Source organism: Myodes glareolus, chromosome 25, assembly GCF_982192425.1.
Source record: "Myodes glareolus chromosome 25, mMyoGla1.1, whole genome shotgun sequence".
In the NCBI taxonomy this organism is placed as follows: Eukaryota; Metazoa; Chordata; class Mammalia; order Rodentia; family Cricetidae; genus Myodes; species Myodes glareolus.
The window spans coordinates 27963691-27987953 of NC_142050.1; the positions used below are offsets into that span (position 1 = coordinate 27963691).

Consider the following 24263-nt stretch of genomic DNA (forward strand, 5'->3'; position numbering starts at 1 on the left):
CTGGAGTATTTATTCACATTAAATGCAAGGACTGGCATGTTTAGATTTTAATATTCTTAAGGTTAAGAAAAACAAATTTCTATATTGGCTTTTCTTTCCCTTTGTGCTGGGGATGAACCCCAAGCTTTTACATGTTAGACAAGAGTCCTACCTTAAGCAGTGTATCTCAGTCCTAGACTAGAATTTCTAATGAGAGTGGGTTTCTCCACCTGTCCAGACATGAACTTGAGTTTCCAGTTTGTGTGAAAATTTATTATTATTGTGTTTAGGTTTCCACAATAGTCTGATTTTACAGTTCATGTGGGAATTCTTTCTGAGGGACCTGTGGATCTGTTGCTGGCTGTTGTTAGTGATAGGTCTTGTTTATGCTGGCTCCTCGCTTCATAGGCTACTTATATGTGAATGAATGTTATGTAATGTGTTTTGAAATGGGAGGAGTGTTTAAGACAGGATTTCTCTGTAGCTATGGCACCTGTTCTGGAACTCTCTCTGTAGACCATGCTGGCCTTGAACTCACAGGAATTCGCCTGCTTCTGTCTCCCAAGTGCTGGGATTAAAGGTGTACGCCCCCACCACGTGACTTTTTGAAATCATTTAAAGAAATAATTTGGGGTCTAAAATACTCTGCTGGACATGGTTTCTATTTGATTCTGCTAGATAGGACCAAGACCACTAGTGACCTTGTCTCAGTCCAGCTTGTGGGTTGAAGTTTTCCAGGATACTAAGTGACTTCAAACTAGCTGTGTCTTGTATAGTTCTGTGTACATTGTGTGTTTACTATGGTGAGGGCGCTCATATCAATCATGCGTGAGTGTTATTTAGGAAAAGCAGGACAGGGAACCAATTATCAGGAACAGCCAAAGTACTACATTTTAAAAATATATGCTGTATTTAATTAAAGTGAAAAAGAAAAGTATAATAATCTCATACTATAATTTATTATGCACTGTTATTTCTGGAAAGGTGAACTTCTTTTTGTTTTTTCGAGGCGGGGCTTCTCTGTACCTTTAGAACCTGTCCTGGAACTCGCTCTGTAGACCAGTCTGGTCTCAAGCTCACATAGATCCACCTGCCTTTGCCTCCTGAGTGCTGGGGTTAAAGGTGTGCGCCACCACTGCCCAGCGAAAGGTGAACTTAAAAAGTAAGGGAGGGCTAGGGTATAGCTCAGCGGTAGAGCACTTGTCTAGCTAGTATGTGCAAGGCCCTGGGTTTAAATGTTTATAACAGATATTTTGTGAAATTTTTAGACTTCCCAGAAGAGGGCATCCTAGTACAATGAACCGAGCCCAACTTGGTTCCTATGAGGGCAGATGCTTTGCTGTGCCCTGCTGCACTGTCGTAGTGTGGGGTGATGCAAGGGTAGCAGAGGCTGCTTCAGGGCTTGAGCTCTCGCCCAGCGTGTGTGACACCCTGGGTTCAGTTTCCAGCATGACTAAAGAAAAGATTAGAAGTATCTAGGTATAATCGCCTGTGTCTGGAGTTCTTGCTACTCGGGAGGTTGAGGCAGAAGGAGCACTTGAGCTCAGGTGTTCAAGGCCAACCTAGGTCATCACAGTGAGACCTTGTTTAAAACAAAAGAATAGGAAAGAACTAAAGTTTTTCATCTGTCTAGTGTGTAAACAGAGGCCCTTCAAATTTCTAATGAGTCGCTACTAAGGAATTGTAATTATATAGACTACAAGGTATAGATTCTTTGACTGAGATAAGAGCTTACTTCTGAAGATGCTGTCAGGCCACTAGCGGCAGGTTATTGGTGTAGGGAGGTGCCAAGAAGAGGGCACTTCAGACTGAGGAAGTTTCAAAGGCAGGGACTTTCAGATGAAAAATGGGAAGGAGGCCATTGTGGCTACTCTTTGTGAGCAGGAAGAGAAACTAAATAAGAGGGTTGACATGAGTTGAACCATGTGGGGCTTCTGCAGGGCGGAGTTTGCACAAGCAGCTGGGTGTAGAGGCACACACACCTGTAATCACAGTAAGCAAGGGAGAATTTGCAGAGGTGACAGAGTGCCTTATTAACTGTCCAGGTTTATGATTGATCCTAACTTGTCGCATGCTAGAGAATTCTTTCTGAGGGCTAGTCTGTAGCATCATCATATCTAAAAGGCAACTCAGAGAAGTCAAATGACCATTTGTGTCATGTTGCCTTTCAGAAACTGTTTCTAATTCTCTTCAGCCCAGAACAAGAGCTCTTGATCATGTTGCTTTTCAGGAAATAAAAAAAAGTTAAGAAGGGCCTAGGGAGATGGCTCAGTCAGCAAAGTGCTTGTCGTGCAAGCATGAGAAGCTGAGTTTGATCTCCAGGACCCAGTTAAGAAGTGGTATGGTGGCCTGCATTTATAATCCCAGCACAGAAAGGCCCCTGGAGCCTGCTAGCCGGGTAGCCTAGTCCAGTTGCTTCTCTTCCACATTTGAGGAACACACATGTATACACTGTGATTACACACATACATGCACAGGATGGTCAACCTTTTTCCATATCTGTTTCCAGTATCAGTTTCAGAGGACTTCATATTTTGTTTTTTTAGATTTATGTATGTATGTGTACCATATGTGCCTGGAGCCTACAAAAGTTAGAAAATGCTGTTGGAGCCCCTGAACCTAGAGTTAGAGATGGTTGTGAGCTGCCATGTGGCTGCTGGAGACAATGGTGGGTCCTCTGGAAGAGTAGTAAGTGTAAGAGTCACCTGATCTGTAGTGACAATTGCTACCTTAACAATAGAGTTTGATGAATTGTCTGTTGAATATAAAATCTTGAATCTTGGACAATAACCTGACATTGAAATGTAGGAAAGAATCAAAGAATCATAGCAAATGCAAACATGCTTGTTGCCCACCTTTGTCAGGCATTGCTACAATTTTAACATGTTCACTTCAGGCATTTTGGCTTTTCGAGAAAGGGTTTCTCTGTGTGACAGTCCTAGCTGTCCTCTCTGTAGACCAGGCTGGTCTCAAACTCGCAGAGATCTGCCCATCTGCCTTCCGAGTGCTGGGATTAAAGGCGTGCACCACCACCGCCCAGCTCAATTCTGGCTCAGTTCAGTTATGCATGCCACAGTGCATTTGTGGAGAACCGTTGGAATCAAATCTCCTTCTACCAAGTGGGTCCTGGAGATGGAATTCTGTTTGCTGAACTTGGCAGTAATCATCTCTACCCACTCAGCCCTCTTACTGGGTCCTCAGATTGGTTTTTTTGTTTTGTTTGGTTTTGTTTTTTCCAGACAGGGTTTCTTTGTGTAGCCCTGGCTGTCCTGGAACTCAGAGAGCTGCCCCTCTCTGTCTCCCCCAGATACTAGGATTAAAGGTGTGCACCACCATGCCCGGCTGTTTTATTTAGGAGTAAGCATTATGGATATAGTTGAAACTTCTGGTGCCCTCCCAACCCATTTGTTTGAGACAGTGTTTTGCCATCTAGCCCAGCATGGTCCTCTTGCCTCAGCTTCTGAATATTGAGGTTAGAGGTGTGCAGAATCATGTCCTGCTAGTGTGCCTCCTCTTAACCTTGTTCTTCCTTCTACCGAGGAACTATTCTGCATTTCATCTTTATTCTCTTGGCTTTCTTTACATTTTTGCTATATGTGCATGTATCATTAAATAGTTGGCATTGTTTTGCATGCTTTAAATTTTATATTCATGATGCCACTTTGAACTTTTGTTTCTGTTTAGCATTTTATTATGTTTAACATTTTCTATAAAAAGTTTTTTAAAAAACTGTTTAAAGCTAGGTATGGTGAAAGGCAGAGGCAGGCAGATCTCTGAGTTCCAGGTCAGCCTGTTCTACATAGTGAATTCCAAGCCGTCCAGGACTACGTGATGAGACCCTTTCTCAAAACTGTATAAGCAAACAAAAAAATTATTGTTACATATGTGTAGTGGCTTCTACATGGGTTCCAGGGAGCCAAACCCAAGTCATGCTTGTAGGGCACGTGATTTAACTTGCTGAGCCAAATCCCTGGCAGTCCTTTTAAGAAAGAGAGAGAGAGAGACTGTGTATGTGTGTGTAGGCCAGTGGTCCAGGAGTTGGGAAAACGCAAACCGGAATTGGTCTTTCCTTCCACCTTTACATGGGCTCCAGGAATGAGCACCTCTACCCACTGAGCCTTCTTGCTGGCCTCTGGACCCCCCCCCCCCCCAGGTTTCTCTGTGTGGCCCTGGCTGTCCTAGATCGGACTGGCCTCACCCTGCCTGTTTCTGCCTCCCAGATGCTGGGATTAAAGATCTGCACTACTACTGCCCGCTGGGCTTCTTCTTCTTTTAATTATTAACATATATATCCGGTGTACAAATTGATGAGTTTCATAATGACATTTTCATTTAGTATTTTTATGAGATTTGGTTATATTGATAATGTGGCTGTTGGATTTATTATCAGAATGTTTCACCATTTGTAGATATTTGTCTCAGACCTGGAATTACATAGTTAAAATTTATTTCTCCGTGTCTTTGATAGCCTACCCTTCTACCCTTGTCTTCTGAGTGGGCGCTTGCCTATCCAGGAGCTGTCCCTCACTTTTAATAACTCAAGCTTTAGTAATATGTGATAGAATCAGTACCTCTGTTTAGTATCTTCTAAAATGTTTTGCCTACTCTTAGCCCTTGTATTTACATTTAAATAAGTGGATTAGTTTATCAACTTCTAAAAACACTCTTTGAAATTTATTTTTGCATTTGTAATGGACTAAATCAAAGTCCCTCAAGCTTGCTGATTGGCCAGCTCAGCCAGATCTGAGGGTTTAAGTTCAGTGAGAGGTGCTTTCCAGAAGGGTGGAGTGCACACTGCACTGCTCATTCTCACACACCTCATCTTTAATTCCAGCACTCAGGAAGCAAAGGCAGCCGGATCTCTGAGTTCAAGGCCAGCCTGGTCAACAGAGCTAATTCCGGGACAGCTAGGGCTACACAGAAAAGCCGTTTTTCAAAACAAACAAACAAACAAACAAACAAACAAAAATTAACTAATTAATTTAAAAAATGAACAAAGAGTTCCAAGCAGATGTTGGGGAATCTAGCCAATGACAAACCTGCTAAAGTATTTAATGGCGATTATATATAATTATGATATATATAATTTTGATATATAATTATGATATATATATAATTTTACTTGTTGTTTATTTGGTTTGGCTTGATTTAATTTTGTTTTTTCGAGATGGGGTTCTCTGGGTAGCCCTGGCTGTCCTGGAACTCACAAAGATCTGCCTGCCTCTGCCCCCTTTATGCTGTGATTAAGGATATGCGTCACCACTGCCTGACTTTAAGGGTATTAATATTGACATTTTCAGTTTACTTTGAAATGCATAAAAAGCATATGGATTGACATAGAGAATAGATATGTATGGTAAAATGTTAAAAATTCTTTAAGCTTTCTTAATACATTTAAATTTTTTCATAATAAAATAGCAATACAGTGAGAAAACCAACCTAATATTTTAAAATGGTCAAAGGATTTGAAGAGAAATTTGAAACACCTCATGAAAAGGTGTTCAATGTCATAGAAAATACAATGAGATGATACCACATGCCTAAGAGGGTAGCTGTTAACCAGAGTTACAAGAGGTAACTATAATATATTGGCAAGACTGTGGAACAGTTGGGTCCTTTGTACATCACTATAGAAGAAATTTAGAGATTCCTCCAAGAAGTTAAAAGAAGAAGTAGGCCTCTGCTCATGTGGCAGTTCTAAGTAAGCAAATGAGCTGGATCCCAAAGAGATATAGATCGCTATACACAGTGGCCAGTATGGGAAGACAACCTAGATATCTTTCTGTGGATGAAAGGCCCGAGGATTTGAACACATGTAGTCACACCCTCAGCCTTCACATTGGGAAATCTTGCCATATGTGACACCATAGGTCAACCTTAAAGATGTACTAGCTAACAGAAATAGGCAACTCACAGAAGGACAGATATTGTATAATTCCACTTATGTGAGGGATTGAAATAGGCAAATTCATAGAAACAATACAATAGAATGGTTGCCAGGGCTGAGAGAAAGGAGGTGTAAGAAGTTGCTCTTCAACAGATTGTCTCAGGACTGGAGCCAGAATGCTTAACTAGCATGCACCAGAGCAGGGGGAGGCAGGGGAAAGGAAATGAGGAAGGAGGGAGAGAAGGCAGACCTGAAGGCAGACTAGGTGGGACCTGGCCTGAAGAGCAGGAATTCAAGGTCATCCTCAGTCTTTAATGACTCTAAGGTCACCTGTCCAACAGGAAATTGTCTCTAAAACCTGAAAGGATGAGAGGGAGGGATGATTTCAGTATGTAAGATGATAAACTCTAGAAATCTATACATTGTGAGTGTCGTTAATAATACTGTTTTGCACACAGTTTATTCCATGACAGATCTTCTATTAAAATATTGCCACGGTTTTACAATAAAATGGGGGGTGGGTGGGCACAATTAAGATTTTCCCCTTGCAACTAGCTGGGTACAATGGTAATGGTATGCCTGTAATTCCAGCACTTAGGGAGCTGAGGTGGGAGGGTCACTTTGAGTTCCAGACTAGTCTGAGTTACATAGTGAGACCCGGAAAAAGAAAGAAAGAAAGAAAATCCCCTACCATATGTTTATAATAGAAAGTGAGCGGCCATCTGGCTTTTGCTTGCTCTGGGGTTGTTTAGAGGGTGCCATTTCATCAAGATCATGCTAGTACTGAGTAGCCTACAGACAGAAGCCTGTCTAGATTTACAGTAAGGCTTACTGCAGTTCATCCATTTAGAATACACATGCAAATTTAATTGTTAGCAATTGAATTTTCATCTTTTATAGGGCTGACAAGAAAGGATAAAGGTGAAATTTTGTCTTTGATATGTTGAAACTCCTAGATATCAAGACTGCAATAGTAGTTCCTTAGAATTGCCCTTCATTTATCCCCGTACCCTCACCCTAAGGCCTTTGTGCTTTAGTTGCAAGGCAGCTAGCCCAGCCTTTATTAACATTTTCTTGTTGGAGTAAAGAAGTGTTTGTCTCCTTGGCCAGGATCCTTTGATCATCTGGACCTTATGGCTGCTGTCTTCGTTCCCAGTTTCCAGTTTAGTTGGTATTCTTTCAGATGGCCCTGTATAGGGGGGAGTGTGCCTGTTCACTCGCAATTCTCCCAGTTCCGTAACTTGGCAGAGTCTTGGAGCAGTCGGAGGGAGCTAGAGATGCAGTGTGAAGCCCTTAGCTTGTTTCAGTGTGGATAGGCCTTTCTCTCAATGCTGCAGTATTTCCTGGTGCCTTTGAGAACACTGTCCTAATAGTGTGGGCATGCTGGCAAAATAAAGCAACAGCATTATACAAAATTCAAGATGGTGTGTGGCAGGAAGGTATAAACCATTTTGCTTCTTAAAAGACTTATTGTAAATTTAAATGGTTTGTGAGACAATATATTGAAGAACATTGATAATGTCAGAAACATTCTGTTTTCACTGAGTGTGTTGTTTTCTGTCTTGTACCCTTGCAGGCTACTGCCTAATCTCAGCACATACTTATTATTTCAGGTCCTGTGGGAATGGCTGCTGCTGCTGCTGTGGCAACGGGGAAGAAACGGAAACGTCCTCATGTGTTTGAGTCTAATCCGTCTATCCGGAAGAGACAGCAGACACGCTTGCTTCGGTGAGGGCTGTGCTACCTCATCTTGCTGTTCCTCAGTCCTCCTGTGTCGATGACAGAGCAAGAACATTTTTTACTAGGTTCCTCATTAGACTTAGAATCATTCCCATTAAATTGAATGGATGAAAATCTAGAAAATATGATGTAATAGTATATAACATTGACTAGCTATGGTGGCATACGCCTTTAATCCCAGCATTTGGGAGGTAGAGGCAGGTGAGTTTGAGGCCAGCCTGGTCTACATAGTAAGTTTCAGGTCAGGCAGAGTTACATAGTGAGACCCGTCTCAAAATAAGGAAGGAAGAAAGATGTCTAATGTCACATTAATCCATCCAGAGGAGGTTTGTGCTTGCCGTGTGCCAGGTGGCACGCAAGGCATTTGGAAGAGTAACACTGAGCAACAAAGCCCCTTAAAGAATTTATATTCTGAAAGAGGGAGAAAGAAAACAAACATACACTATATTAAAGCAGAGAGAGTGCTGTGGGGAGAAAAGAGCAGAGTGTATCAGGAGGTCAAAGGACATAGTTGTTTCTCTATTCTCAGAATGCTCTGGGAAATCCTTTGGATGAGGCAACCTTTGCACAGAGCTGGGAGGAACTAACAGAGTGGCTATGTTTATGTCCTAGGAAGAGCATTGCAGGCAGAGGGAGTATTAAGAGTCAATGTAGTCACTTTATTATTTGTTTTTGGGGACAGGGTCTCACTAAGTAGAGAAACTCTGGCCGTCCTGAAACTCACTCTGTAGACCAAGACTGGCCTTGAACTCAGAGATCACCTGCCTCTGCCTTCTGAGTATTAAATCCGTGCACTACCACACCCTGTCAAGGCAGTTATTTTTTAAAAGCTGCCAGGGAAAGTATGGGAGGAGTGATTAGAAGAATAAAGGAAAGCCGTTCAGGCTTACAGTTCCAGCCCTGGGGTCGGGGGCTGAGTTTGGAGGATTGCCACGGATTCAAGGCATGGTTAGCACATACCTATAATCCTTGCACTCAAGAGACTGAGGTGGGCAGGTCGTGGTCTGTGAGCTAGCCTGGGCTACATACCAAGTTCTTACCTCAAGGGAAAGTAGAGAAAGAACTGGAGGCAGTGACTATCAGTTATTCATTCAGGAAATGAGGCCTGAGTTTCTGTTTGGTATTGTGAAATGTGGGATCCCGAGTCACAGGATAATCCCTGTAAGACAGTGGAGAAGTGTGGTATTCTGTTCATTTATTGCTCCTACCCTGAATTCTCACTGTATCAGGATTGTTTCTGTGGTGCAGTTATCTCAGATGGTCAGCTGTAGTCCAGAAATATTAAATGGAAGGTTCTAAAATAATAAGTTTTAAATAATTTTACTAAACAGTGTTATAAATTTGAATATTTTTAAGGTTTTAGTTTAATTATTTTATGTGTAAGAGTGTTTGCCTGTGTGTATATTTGCACAGTATAAGTGGCTGGTGCCCACAGAGATTAGAAGAGGGGTCTGTGTGCCTGCATCGGCTTATGTGTGCTTTAGGAGGCCAGAGGCATTGAGTTCCTTGAAGCTGAAGTTACAGATGGTTGTGAGGTACCTAATAGGTGTACTAGGATTCAAACTCGGGTCCTCTGAAAAAGCAGTAAGTACTCTTAACCACTGAGCCATCTCTTTAGCTTCTGTTACAGTTGTTTCTATGATTAGTTATTATTCATTTTTTACTGTACTTAGCTTATAAATTAATCTTTATCATTGGTCTGTATGTACAGGATAAAAACACAATATGCAAAGGGTTTGATTCTATCTCAACTTACAGGTAGGTATCCAGTGGTATCTGCTTTGGAGCAGACCCCACAGATATTGGGGCTACTGCAGGGACTCTCATTTCATCCTCATATGGAAAGCCCTGTGGGTTTGTGTTCTAGTTTCTTTCTGTAGCTGTGGTAAGTACCTGACGACAAGCAGTGGAGGGGAAGAAAGGGCGTAAGTGATCACATGTCAGGTCACAGTTCATCCGTGAGGGAAGTCAGAGCAGGAACTTGTAGTAGAAACCAGGAATGCTGCCAGCTGCGCCCTTGCAGGCTTTATAGGCTTTGTTGTCTATCGTCGGTGCTTGTTTTTATTTTTATTATTCTTTGCTATGTGGGAAGCCACCACGTGGACCAGGTTGGCCTTGAATTCCCAAGGAATCCTGCCTCAGTTTCCCACGTGCTGGGATTAAAGGTGTGCACCACCACACCGCTTGTACACTTGTACTTTAAGTAGCTTTCTACCGCAGCCCAGGACCACCTATCCCAGGAATAGTACTGCCGTAAGGGACGGGGTCCTCAATTAACAGACTTGTCCATAAGCCAGTCTGAACTCAATGAGACTCCCTTCTAGGTGACTCTAGGCTGTGTCACGTTGACAGTTACAGCCAGCTAGGACAGTGTGTCTATATCACAATAAAATATAAAGCTGTAGCTAGGCATTGTGGTGCCCACCTGCAAACCTAACCTGGAGGATGGAGGCAGAGGATCAGGAGTTTTTTTGTATAAAATATATCAGTGTGAAATGAATAATGACTGTATCAATAAAAGAAATTGTCATTTGGACCACCTTTATTAATTATAGAAATCACAAAATAAGTCCGTGAGTGACATCTCAGGAGTCATACTTAAAATTGTAAATAAATTGGTGTTGAAGTTTAACTGGGTGTATTGGTTATACCTTTGATTGGAGCACTTGGTAGGCAGAGGCAGGCAGATCTCTGAGTTTGAGGCCAGCCTGGTCTGCATATTGAGTTCTAGGACAACCAGAGCTATGTAGAGACCTTGCCTAAAGAAAAAAGGATGAGCCGGGTGGTGGTGGTGCAGGCCTTTAATCCCAGCAGTCGGGAGGCAGAGGCAGGCAGATTTCTGTGAGTTTGAGGCCAGCCTGGTCTACAGAGGGAGTTCCAAGACAGGCACCAAAGCTATAGAGAAACCCTGTCTCCAAAAAAAAAAAAAAAGAAAGAAAGAAAGAAAGAAAGAAAAGAAAAGAAAAGAAAAGAAAAGAAAAGAAAAAGATAAAAAGATGTAACTTACTGCATTAAAAGTTGTCATGTCTGTGTCCTGAGGCATAAGCCCCAGTACATCCGTATGTGATGGGCTTAAGAGAGCATGTACACAGTTTCTCTGACAGAATTCCATTCTGCACTCTCCTTTTCTTTCTCAAATTTTAGAACATATTTGATCAGAATTGTCTCAAATCATAGCAAGTTTAGTCTGTTTCATCACGGTATTTTCTATCATCCTATAACCTTTCATTTGTATTCTGTTCAGGAAGCTGAGAGCCACGTTAGATGAATATACTACCCGAGTGGGCCAGCAAGCTATCGTTCTCTGTATCTCACCCTCCAAACCCAACCCCGTCTTTAAGGTGTTTGGAGCAGCGCCTCTGGAGAACGTGGTAAGTCAGAAATCAGCTGTGCTCCAAGAAGTCCTTTGCTTTGTGTAGATTTTTCTCTTTTTATTCCTCTTTCCAGTTCAGTGCTCAATACTTTCTTCTACCTCTCCAGGGATGGAAGATGGCAACTGGTTTTCAAACTACTTTATACAGTAATACGATGTTATGTTCTTTGGACTGATTTGGGGAGCCTACCATCCAGCGCCCAAATGAGTCACACACAGAGTCTTATTCTTTTTTTTTTTTTAAATTATCTTTTTTTTATTTATTATGTATACAATATTCTGTCTGTGTGTCTGCCTGCAGGCCAGAAGAGGGCATCAGATCTCATTTCAGATGGTTGTGAGCCACCATGTGGTTGCTGGGAATTGAACTCAGGACCTTTGGAAGAGCAGGCAATGCTCTTAACCGCTGAGCCATCTCTCCAACCCCATGGAGTCTTATTCTTATTTATAAACATCCAGCCTTAGCTTGCCTTGTTTCTTGCCTGCTTTGCTTTTTCCTTTCTTTTTTGGTTTTTCGAGACAGGGTTTCTCTGTACCTTTGGAGCCTGTCCTGGAACTAGCTCTTGTAGACCAGGTTGGCCTCGAACTCAAAGAGATCCGCTTGCCTCTGCCTCCCAAATGCTGGGATTGAAAGGCGTGCGCCACCACTGCCCATCCTTGTCCACTTTTCTTAACTCACATTATCCCGTCTGCCCTCTGGCCTCTGCGTTTTTCCCGTTTTCTTACTACCTGAACTCTTACTCTGTGGATTGCTGGGTAGCTGGCCCTGATATCCTCCTCCTTCTCGGACCACTACTCAGAATCCCTTTCCAGTTTTCTTCTATATATTCTCTCTGCCTGCCAGCCCCGCCTATCCTTTCTCCTGTCTCACTATTGGCCATTCAGACCATCAGTTGTTCAAGACAGGCAAAGTATCACAGCTTCACAGAGTTAAACAAATATAAACAAAAGTAACACACCTTAAAATAATATTTCCCACAACTTTGTGCAGGTTGAAACCAAAAACATCAGCACCTTGGCGATAGGAAGAAAGGTACCTTATTGCTCGCGTTTATTTGTCGGTCAAGAACGGAGCAGGTAGTAGAGCTTTGATGTTTGACTTGACCAGAACTGTTTTATGCCTTGTGCACATAGAATGATGATTTTTTTTTTTAAAAAAGTGTTCATTGCTGTTTCTCATTGCTAACTCAAGGTATTGTACCCTACCAGGAGCAGTGAACAAAAGGACAGTATTTGATTTGTTATGAAACCAGTACAGGACTGAGGAGGCAGCCCAGTTGGGAGAGCCCTTGCCTAGTATGCATGAGGTCTTGGTTTCCATCCTATGCACTTCACCCACTGCTGTGGTACAAGTAGTCTCTCATTCAGGAGGTGTGGAAACAAGAGGGTCAGGTATTCAAGGTCATTCGTTCTTGACTACAAAAGAACTAAAAAAGGCCATCTTGAGCTAAATTAGATACCACTTTTTAAAAAAATGTGAAAGTTTTTATTCATATCTGAAACAAAACACTAGATGATTCCAGGATAATGATTTTATGAGTTGAACTGGAAGCGTATTATTAATCACATATTTGGGTTTATCTTTTAAAAATATCTTTTGCTTTTTTCAGAAAAGTTAGTTTAGTTGGGCATGGTGACACATGCCTTTATTCCCAGCAGGAGAGGCAGATAGATCTTTGTGGGTTCAAGGCCAGCTTGGTCTACATAATTTTATTCTTGTGTTTTGTTGTTGTTTTTGTTTTGTGTGTGTGTCTTGTAAGTGCATGCCTCATACGTGTGTGCTCTTGGAGGCCCGATGAGGGTATGAGGTCCCCGGCACTGTAGTTACAGGTAGTTGTAAGCCACCGTGTGTTGTGGGTGCTGGAGGTTGAACACAGGTCATCTGGAAGAACAGCCAGCATTCTTAACCACTGAGCTATCTTTCCACACCCCCTAATTTAAGGAAGGAAGGAAGGAAATATTTTCACTTGCGTTTTCCCTTGATGTCCTGTGTGTACAATGAGGATAAGAGTTCCTTATTCCCTGGGGACAGACGTGAATCTGTCTGCCGACTTAAACCCCTAAAGGGGAGTGGTGTGAGAGCACTGGGCTTAGGCGGTGGTACAGCTGAATTGCTGGGACTGTGCTCTGAGGGCAGCTGGCTCTGTGCGAACCAGGGACTTTGAGCTTTTTAGAAATAACCTAAAATATTTTCTTGAGCAACATAATAAAAACTTCCCAAGAACTCCAGGACTTCTGAAGATAGAACTCTTTAGTCAGGGCCGGGAACCTAGAGCATTTAGCTGAGCCCACTGAGTACAAGCCACTCAGTCAGAAAGGGCTGAGGTAGCTCTGGAGTGACCACCAGATGCCTACCTTTATTACCTTCCTCTTCCTGATAGATAAGTGGACTGTGTCCTTCATTTGTTTATATAGGTATTAGAAAGTGGTTTCACTTGTAAAATCTAGAAAAAGTGTTTTAAAAGTATAGCTGGGGAGATTGCTCCTTTGGTGGAGCACTTTAGCATGCAAGCCTGAGGGCCATGTTTGAATCCTAGAATTAAAGCTGTAATCCCTCTGCTCCTGCAGAGAGAGAAGAGACTGAGACGGTAGAGTCCTGACCTCTGTGTGTGCTTTAATTTTCAAGTCTTGACACCAGATATCTGTGCTGCTGATACGGCTCCGGCTCCGGGGATAAAGGCTCTTGCTGGCTTGAGTTCAGTACCTGGAATCTACATGGTGGAGGGGGAAATCCCTCTCTACACGCTGTCCTCTGACTTTCACACACAGTGCCATAGCATGTGCATATAGAGAGGCAGGAGAAAATACAAAATCTTTCTGTAAAACAAACAAACCTAGGAGTCCAGAGTAGGTGGGAGGGCGCTGGAGCAGGCTCCTGGCCATCCACAGAGTCCAGTGTGAGGCTGCTCCACGCTGTGCAGCTCTCAGGCACACTCCCCAGATAGTTTTGGTCTCGGTGCTCCTGTGCACAGTTTTAAAAAGATCTTTTATAGAACTTTCCGAAGACTACTCCTGTCTAGAGTGCTTCAGAAAAACAGAAGAATCACGGTGTATCCTTCAAGGTTATTTATTTGCAACCTGACTAAAGGCCAGTTTCTAAATTTTCAACAGTAAATCTGTACAAAATTGTAATGATTTGTATAAACGCCTTAAACCTAACCTTCCATCCCTGGTATTCATGAGAATATTTGGTAATGTACCTTCCTGTGTATCTGAATACATGAAATATTTCATGATACGTGATAAAAAAGACTATGCTCAAGAAAGCATGTATTCGTTGTGCTCACTGTATTCTGGGGACAATGCTGTAAATGACACATCAGCATTTGAGACCAGAAATTTAAAGCAGGAACACTTGAGAAGGTCTCTCAGAGCATGTGTGGAAATTGAGTTGGACTTTGGAAAATAGGCAATATTTGAATAAGAAGCAGAATTAAAGGCCCAGAAGCAGAAAAGAACTTGCTAGAAGCAAAAACTAGTGAGGAGGCTGGCCAGCAGTTTTAGATGCACTGAGATTTTAGAGGACTAGAAAATGAGGTTTGTGAGTAGGAGGTGGGGATACATCTCAGAATTGAGCGATCAGATGGAATTGAAACACCGGCTCATGATTCTCAGAAATCTACTTTACCAAGCAAACTTAGATGGGAGTTCACCTGGAATTGTTTTGTTGCAAATTACTCTAAAACATACTCCATTGGCATTTTAAAATGAGCATTGTCAAGGAATTATACAGCATTGTTAAGTTTAGCAAAATACCAGAATATGGCTTTTCCTATAAAAGTGGCTGAAATTAGCAGGCAGTGATGGCACACGTCTTTAATCCCAGCACTTGGGAGGCAAAGGCTGTGAGTTCAAGGCCAGCCTGGTCTACAGAGGGAGTTCGAGGTTAGCCAGGGCTACACAGAGAAATCCTATCTCAACCTCCCCTGCCCAAAAGACTGAAACTATTTGATACTGACTAGTGTAGTAATAGTAATAGCCCAGTGTTTTCCCATCTTCAAATGCCAGGTATTGCCAGCACAATCAAAGTGTTTTTATACCATTTTCATTCCTCCTATGGGCCTGCACAAATGAATTCAACTTGATACAATAAATTAAAAAGCCCAGACCTGGAAGAGTCAGACTTTATTCCATGCCCCAATCCCCTTTTGGATTAGAAGCATAAAAACTCAGAAAATAGAAGCCTATATATTGCCAGTGCATATGTCATAATAAACATACTGATGATGGCATTTGAACCTTTTTTTGTATTAGTATAAAACTGAATTAGTTGGCTTATAATGAGTCTAGTATTGGGGCCATTTTTCTTTCTTCCCCTTAGTGTTCCTAGCTGTAGATTCTCTAGCTTTGGAACTTGGTCTGGATACTGTTCGGGTGTTTGGAGTAGTGTATGGGAACTCACTCTTTTGAGCCTCACAGTGAGACACCAGTAAGGAAGTAAGCTCACTGAGCAGAAAACATTATTAGTACTTGGCAAATTCGTTTTGTTCCCCTGCCCTGTCCTAAGAGAATGTCTTAAGGCCTGAAAACAAGTTAATTTCCCATCCCATCTAGTTACATTTCCATAATTCCATGGCTTTATTATCTCTAGAGACATCCTCATCCCCCTTGTATATTCTTCTAAGTGAATAAGCCCATTATTGATGGTTACGGGTCTAGTGTGTGCCTCCTCCTTTGTGTGTGTGTGTGTGTGTGTGTGTGTGTGTGTTTTGACTTTTGTTTGTTTATTTATTTATCTATTTATTTATTTATTTTTGGGGGGCAGGGTTTCTCGGTTTCTCTGTGTAGCCCTGGCTGTCGTGGAACTCGCTCTGTAGACCAGGCTAGCCTCAAACTCACCTGCCTCTGCTTCCCAAATGCTGGGGTTAAAGGTGTGCACCACCATTAGCCAGCATGCCTCCTCTTCTTGCTCATAATAGAAGGATGTACAGTGCACTCTGCACTGTCTCTGCAGGAGGATCTGCTGTCTTGAGATAACTGTTCACTACACTGGTGAAGAATAGAGTCAGGGAACAACACTGATTCAGAACTGCACTGACACGCAGCGAAGCACATGGCTTTGAAGTTCACCACTGTCTCCAGGGAGTACCTGAAGGGAGGAGAGGTTGACCAATGGGGCTCCCTAGCCTCAGGCCTTACTAGTAATGGTACTTTTGGTATTCAGATGTATTATCCATCTCTTGCTTTGTCTGATTCTTTTCAGTCCAGCCTCTTAAGCACTTAGATTTCCTGTCCATGTGGTACCTGGCTTTCTCAAAACAATAGCAGCAGTTTCAAATACATTTGAGTTTAGAGACCTAAGTTCTCAGATCTGGAAAATGATTTTGAAAGTGAACTGTCATATTTGATGTGACCTGTACAACTGGCCTGGGAAATGCAGAGTAATGAATATTATTTACATTGTACCTGGAACAAGTGATGGATCTCTGTGGATTGAGAAAACATGACTTTTAAGTTCTATAAAACTTTTCTACTGGCTCCTTCCTATTGTTGTTAACCTAAAATTTCATCATCTTTTTATTTGATTCTGTTCAGTGGTGTCTTTGGGGCCAGTGGGAATTTTCACCTTCTACTTGGAGGAGTGTTTGTTCTTGGGGCTCTGCGGTGGCTAAGGGACACCAGCCCAACCACTTTCTTGTTGCTTGGCACCAGCCCTCCCTGGCTGTTGAGCATCTTGTTTATTTCTGCTCCTAATTCCCTGCAGGTGCGAAAGTACAAGAGCATGATCCTGGAAGACTTGGAGTCTGCTCTGGCAGAACACGCCCCTGCGCCACAAGAGGTTAATTCAGAGCTGCCACCTCTCACCATCGACGGGATTCCTGTCTCTGTGGACAAAATGACCCAGGTATAGGGCGGCAAGTGAGGAGGAGATGCAAAGACAAGAGATGCAGTCATGGGCGGGCCTCTTTTCACTTTTCTAGCTTTGTCTTGGGTAGTGTGGTCACATACGAGACATAGACTAGAGTGTGTGGCAGCCTTGGAGAAGACAGAGTCCCGGGGGCCTTCTGACTGAGCACATACATGCCCTCTCCTCTCTGCTGACCACCTCTCTGGGGTCTCTGTGCTAGGGAAGAAAGCTTTCTGCTTGGAGATGGTTTGACCTGGAAACTCTTAGTTCAGGTGTCAAGGGAGATGAGTGTAAGAGCCTGGGCTGCACCTTCACCCTCCAAACAGGCGTTTGAGGCAGGGTCTCTCTGTGTAGCCCTGACTGAACTGGAACTTGCTATGGAGACCATGCTGACCTCAAATTCAAAGCAGCTGTCTCAAGTGCTGGGACTAATGGCATGTGCCACCATACTTGACTTTTTTTTTTTTTTAACTAACTTTTGGTTTTGGTCTGTTTCTCCGTGTAGAATTTTAGAGCAATAACTTTTTATTTTTTGTTGCTGTTCAATTCAGATGTCCAGCACCTAAAATCTCATGCCATCTGAACAATAGTACCTGTTTAGTAAATGACCTAAGAATATTGGAACAACTGAATTCAGTAATGTAGTGATCAGCTGGTTCCATGAATAGGTATGAACTTGGGACTTGATAAGGAGTAACATTGCATTTTATAAATAGAAAGCTAGAGCAAAGTGTGGTATCACATGGGCTGAGACCCCGAACCCAGAGAAAAGATACAGGAGAATCACAAGAATTCAAGGCTAGCCTGGTATACATAATCAGACCCTGTCTAAAGAAAATAATATTAAATCTGAACTGTGACCTTTCTGTGGACATGAAGAGTATTTTAGTAATGACTTAGAAAGAAAGACATATTCCTAGGTTTTCATAGTTGGTGTTACATTCTTTTGCTAGTTCCATTAAGAATCTGCTCTCTCGGCCATGAAATACATGTAAAACCAGCTGATCCTCTGGTGTAGGATACTAGCATAGAACCCTTTCCTGCGTGGGTTTTTCTCCCCTACTGCCATATTTCATGTGTTAGTTGAAATAGTCCAAGGTTTTGATGATAGTGATGCTGATTTTCATAAAGAACATTCAATATCACAGAAGTTAGAGCAAACAGCTACTGTTTGGAAGGAAAACATTGGAACCTTAATGTGCTCCATTCCATGCCACACCCTCGGTAGAGAGATCGTGGCACAGTGACAGGTCCAAGGAAAGATGGTGCTTCGTCATAAGCTTGCGCTCACTGCCGTGCACTCCCTGCTGTCCCTCTCACTAGACGATGACAGGAAGTGAACATAACAGATAGGTGAGTGCCTCGCATTCTAAAGGAACTGCTGAGTCCACATGGACGGAGAGAACGGGCCTCCAGAGCTGTCTTCTGACCTTCTCATGTGCTCTGTGGCAATGCCCCCACAGTAAATAAACATTAAAAAATTACAGTGTGAGGAGGAATAAGTAGGGTGATAAAAGACCAATCCTAATTGGATGGAAATCTCTACGTATTCAGAAACTGCCATTTTCTTCCTCTACCTTTTAATGTTTTGCTTTCCTCATATACGTTCATCTTAAGCTGAGCCAAATATCTCTCAATTTTAAGTGATCTAAAAGCCTTTCCCTTTTAATAGTAGTAATGAAATAGTGTTTAATTTCAAACCAAGCCTGAATAGATAGACAAGAGCCATGCTCGGGAAAAGTACGTCTACATACTGTTCCTGATATTGTAAGCTGGCAGGCACACTTGCTAGGAGGCAGGTGAGTAGTACAGAGTGAAGTTTAAAGTGTGCATGTCCAGGATTGGACAGATGGCTCAGCATTTAATCTGAATTTACTTCTCAGCTCCTGTGTTGGGTAGCTTGCAACTGCCTATAACTGCAGTTCCAGCAGACCTGACAGCCCGTGTATGTAATTGAAAATAAAACTATAAATAATCTTTAAAAGGTATGTGGTTTGCTCTCTAGTAAAACTGGGGCGATTGTTTACTGTTTGTGGCAGCGTTGTTTACATTAGGAAAGTTTGAGAGTATATAACTTAACTAGTGGTTAAATTGTAATAGGAATGCCAACTGCTTACATGGGAGGAGGCATACCATGATGCAAAGATGACCAGGTTCTATACCGTAGTTCAGTGACCTAGTAGGTACAAAAAAGAGTGCTCTCTATTTGGAGTAGAGTAGTACCTGGGATGTATAACAAGCAACTTGTAAAATTGCGTTTCTTATGTACTTAATTATAGGAGGTTAGGTTATTGTTTTTTTTCATTTCTTTTCAAAGTGTAGACTTTTTTAATTCAGAGAACACAAAGTTAGAGTTGGTTGACCTTATTTTCTAAAACATGTATTCCAAACATGCCCAGGTGTGTGCACTAAAGTTTATAAGAATGTACCTCAAACTATTAAGTGATTACTATTGCATGATGATATCATGAATGATTTTCATTATCTTTGTAGATAGATAAGCACCAATTATTAATTTTGTAAGTTTTTTTTCCTTATGGATTGTTTTTATAATCACAAAAATCAATTTTTTTGTTTTCATTATAAGCTTGAATTTTTTTCTTTTTTTTTAGGGTACAAGTTTGATAATGTTTCTGCTCTGTTTTAACCCAAAGAACACTTTTCTTCTGTATATTGGAACAAAAATGTCAAGAACTCTTTTTACCAGCTTGGATTTCTTTAGAGCTACCAAGTGTTGGAAGGCATGCTATTAAATTATTCACAAGGGCCTCTCATTTGTTACATGTGTGTATGTGTTAGAGAGAGAGGAAAAAAACTATAGACAAGAAAGCAAAATTAATATGTGACTATAGCCAAAAAAAAAAAAAATACAAGTATGGCCTGGATTTCAGACTCTGTGGGTAATTTATGACTTCCTTAAATTGATCAAGTCCTGGGAAACTGGGTTATCCTACAGTTGTCCAGCTAACCAGACAGCTCTGTTACCTATCTTTTTGGTTTTTCTTTCTTTTTTTTTTCTTAATTTAAAGATTTATTTATTTATTTGGTATACAGCGTTCTGTATGCCAGAAGAGGGCACCAGATCTCATTATAGGTACGTGGGAGGCACCATGTGGGTGCTGGGAATTGAACTCAGGACCTCTGGAAGAACAGCTAGTGCTCTTAACCTCTGAGCCACCTCTCCAGCCCTCTCTTTTTGGTTTTTCAAGACAAGGTTTCTTTGTAACTTTGGAGCTTGTCCTGAAACTCCCTCTGTAGACCAGGCTGGCCTTGAACTCACAGGAATTCGCCTACCCCTGCCTCCCAAGTACTGGGATTAAAGGAGTGCACCCCCCACCCCCACCCCCACCCCCCCGCTCATCTCATAAAGTTATTATTACTGTTATTACTGTTAGCTTTTGTAAACTTGCATTTCTTTTTTTATGCTTAATTTTAAGAGACTGAGGCTTTACTGTTTTTATTTCTTCTCAAAGGCATTGTTTTGAGAGAGGGTCTTACTGTGTAAGCCTCACTTGCCTGGAATTTTCTATGTAGATCAGACTGGCCTCAAACTGACAAAAATCCACCACCCTCTGCCTTCTCTGTGCTGGAATTAAAGGCATATGCAACCATACCTAGGCTAGGTACAGTTGACTTTGTTTTTGATTATGAGTGAGTGAGTGTGTGTATGTGTGAGAGAGAATGTATACCTACATGCAGATGCTTACAGATGCCAGAAGACAACATGTGTTGTCCTGCAGGACTCTGCAAGAGCAGTCAGCATTCTTAGCTGCTAACCCATCTCCTTAGCTCTCCTTTCTTTTCATTTTTAACACTGAAAATTGCCTCCTGTGGATAGACGAGGGTTACAGAGCAGAGCAGCTGAACTTGATCCAGAAACGACTGCCCTGTATTTAGAAAGCAGCTCTGAGGCAGAGCTTTGCTGTTGTTGTGCTTTGGATTTTTCTCTTTTCTGCTTTATTTTGAATGTATAATTCTTGGAGAGTATGGTGGTTCACATCGGTAGCCTCAGCACTTAGGAGATGAGGGCAGGAGGACCAGAAGTTCAACTTCAAGGCTACCCTTAGCTTCACAGAAAGTTTGAGGACAGCCTGAGCAATATGAAACCTTATCATGAAAAACCAACACACAATAAAATAGAAGTATAGTTCTCTTTTTAAACCACTCATAAAAGTTTGAGAAGGTTAAAATAAGGCTTAGCAAAATAATCCATTTGGGGGGGTATGGGTTAGGTTCTCTGTTGCCAAAAGTAGTCTTGTTTTTTGGTTTTGGTTTTTTGTCTGTTTTGTTTTTGTTTCATTTTGAGATATGGCCTCATTATATAGCTCTAGACCTGCCTCTGCCTCGCAGGTGTTGGAATTAAAGGTATGTGCCACCATAACCAGAATGTCTTGAACTTTTTGAGTTCATGCAGTTCTGTCTCCATCTGCCAGGTAACAGAGATTCTAGTTGTGTGCTGCTGCGCATGCTTTGTTTTTCAGAAACTTGGAGTGTTGTGCTAATAGATTGTTGTAGGTATGTCGGTCAGACCAGGGTCTAGAGAGTGGGCTTCATCTATGCTCAGACATCGCCCTGCATCTTGTCAGATGCCTGCTGTGTTTGGAGCGAGGCCTAGGGTCTAGCTCCAGCTGATGCTAGCCGGTGCTGCTAGTTTTCAGCTGCACTTGGAGCCTGTGAATTAATTACGTTGTTTGCTGAAGGGTTTTTATCACTTAAAACCGTCATATTGGGGGGGTGGGGGGTGGGGTGGCACAGCCTTCGACCCTAGCACTTGGGAGACGGGGAAGTGGATCTCTTAATTTGAGGATAGCCTGGTCTACCCAGTGGATTACAAGCTAACCAGAGCTCTGTAGTGGGTTAGGGGAGAGGAGAGAGACAGTCAGTTAGTTCCCTGTGCCCCAGGTGAGTACGAAAGGGCTCTTAGTCTGCAGAGGTTGGACATTTTTTGAGAGAGCTGTGTTTGAAAAGAGTGCATTATAGGTGGAATTATAGAAAACTCATCCCTGGAAAGCCTGCCCAGTATCACTGATTCATTCTTCTCCTCTTTCCCTTGGCTCTTCTCCTGCCCCTTGAACTTGCTGTCTTCCTCTTATTCTCAATGGGCCATCTTTGTTGCATTAGTAAGTAGTCCCTGGGAGTGATGATGCAACTGGGCAGTAATTCTCGAGTTTCAGGAAAGCCTTCGAAATAGTCCACTCAACAGCTGCTTCGTTAGAAAGACTTAGTCACAAACTCTTTGTTCATTTTCCTTAGAAAACTGTCAGTCTATTGTCAGTCTGGGTTTTTTGAAGGTTTTTTGTTTGTTTGTTTGTTTGTTTCCATGAACCGCAGGTCGGGTCTTTTCCTACACAAAGAGCAGAAAACATTATGTTAAGTGAAGTAAAGGAAATGAGCATAAGACCTCACAAAAGTGAGATGTTCTCCAATAGGTAAAGCCATGGAGATAAAAAGTAAAGGTTACCAGGGACCAGGGGAATCCAAATGCAGTTAAAAGGTTTAACATAGTTTCTATTTGGGATGATGATGAAAATAAATCAGGAAATAGTGATGAGATCACACATGATTGGTGAGTGCTCAAAACGTCCCTGAATTGGGCATGTTAGCGGAGTAGATTTCATGTTGTAAAGCGATTTAAAGGAGAAGAAGGGGCAGCTGGACTAAAGTGTGTTCTAGTTTGGTGGTCTTCAAGGATGGCTTCACACTCACCTGGGGATTTAATACCTTGGTGTGCAGTTCACACTACAGGCCAGTTAAGTCTGAATCTTTCTGGATTTATTTATTTATTTATTTATCTTTTCTAAATAGGGTTTCCCTGTAGCTTTGGAGCCTGTCCTGGAACTCACTCTGTAGACCAGGCTGGCCTCAAACTCACACTCACATAGATCGCCTGCCTCAACCTCCCAAGTGCTGGGATTAAAGGTGCACACCAGCTGTAGTTTTAAACCCTCAGATTTTGTATTATCCACTGTTATAAACAGTAGTTCCAAACTGCCTCTCCATTAAAAGCGGACTTCCTTTTTGTGGGTAGGGTGTCATGTAACTCAGGCAGGTTGACTTTGAACTCCTGGTCCTCCTGTCTCTGACTCCCAAATACTTGGTTTACAGACATATGCCGCCACACTCAGTGAGGTTTTTCTACTGTCTGAAGTTTTCAGAGTATGAATATGTAATATACCATGCTTTGTAAAATAATCAGGTAGAAGGAATATAGCTCTGTGATAGATACATGCCTAGCATGCACCAGACCCTAGGCTCATGCTTCAGTGCCTCTAGAAGGAAGGAAGCGGGGAGGGAAAAGAAGAAAGGAAAGAAAACATCTTCCTTTATAGCCTTCACCTGGCTAAGGAGATTGTGTAAAGGGCTTGTCACACAAGTATGAGGTCCTAAATTCAAATAGCCAGTGTGTGTGTGTGTGTGTGTGTGTGTGTGTGTGTGTGTGTGTGTGTGTGTGTGAGAGAGAGAGAGAGAGAGAGAGAGAGAGAGAGAGAGAGAGAGAGAGAGAGGCAGATTAGAATTAGAAGATAATGCCAGGCGGTGGTGGCGCACGCCTTTAATCCCAGCACTCAGGAGGCAGAGGCAGGTGAGTCCCTGTGAGTTCGAGGCCAGCCTGGTCTATAAGAGCTAGTTCCAGGACAACTAGGACTGTTACACAGGGAAACCCTGTCTCGAAAAAAAAAAAGAAGAAGAAGAAGATAACAAAAATATATGATGTAGGCTAGCAAGTTAGTTCAGCAGTTAAAGGCACTTGCCTCAAGCCTGGCAGTGGTGGCCACACCTTTAATCCCAGCATTTGGGAGGCACAGGCAGGCAGATCAAAAGACCAGCCTGGTCTACAGAGTGAGTTCCAGGACATCCAGAGCTGTTATACAGAGAAACCTTGTCTCAAAAGAACAGAAAAGGCGGGGGGGGGGGGGGGGGGGCTTGTCTCTAAGCCTAAGAACCAAATTCAGTACTGGAGACCACATGATAGAAAGAGAAATTGACTTAAAAGTTGTCCTCATGCCATGGCATGCATGGCAGAACAATAAAAAAAATCAACAATAACTTTTTAGACGTGATGTTTTCTTAAGTAGAACATAGTGTATTTTAAGCAGAGAAGCATAAGGTATATCAAGAATACTAATAAGGAAAGGGATAATGACCATGTAAATTATACATTTAGGATACAGTAAGAACGAGGAAATACTTGCAGCTTATATGGTAAAGAATTAATATGCAGAACAGATTATTGCTTCAGATTAATACGAAAAAATTCAGAAAATAAGCTAATCATTATAAATAGCTTATGAGAAGTATGGGAAAGTTTGACTAAAGAGATGACTCAGTTGTTAAGAGCATTTGTTGATCTTGCGGGGGACCTGGGATGAATTCCCAGCACCTACACGACAGCCCACAACCTTCTGTAACTCCTGTTCTGGGGATACAGTGCCTTTTCT

General features: G+C 42.1%; 1 protein-coding gene across 9 annotated transcripts in view; it reads left to right on the forward strand.

The window, feature by feature from the left end:
- Positions 1 to 24263, forward strand: part of Nrf1 (nuclear respiratory factor 1) — a 106978-nt gene that overhangs the window by 42018 nt on the left and 40697 nt on the right. For all 9 annotated transcript variants that reach the window (XM_085683926.2, XM_085683929.2, XM_085683927.2 and 6 more), the window contains 3 exons: positions 7480 to 7594; positions 10851 to 10977; positions 16684 to 16824. In XM_085683926.2, the coding sequence (XP_085540052.1) occupies positions 7480 to 7594; positions 10851 to 10977; positions 16684 to 16824 (383 nt within the window). The remainder of the gene's footprint in view (positions 1 to 7479; positions 7595 to 10850; positions 10978 to 16683; positions 16825 to 24263) is intronic.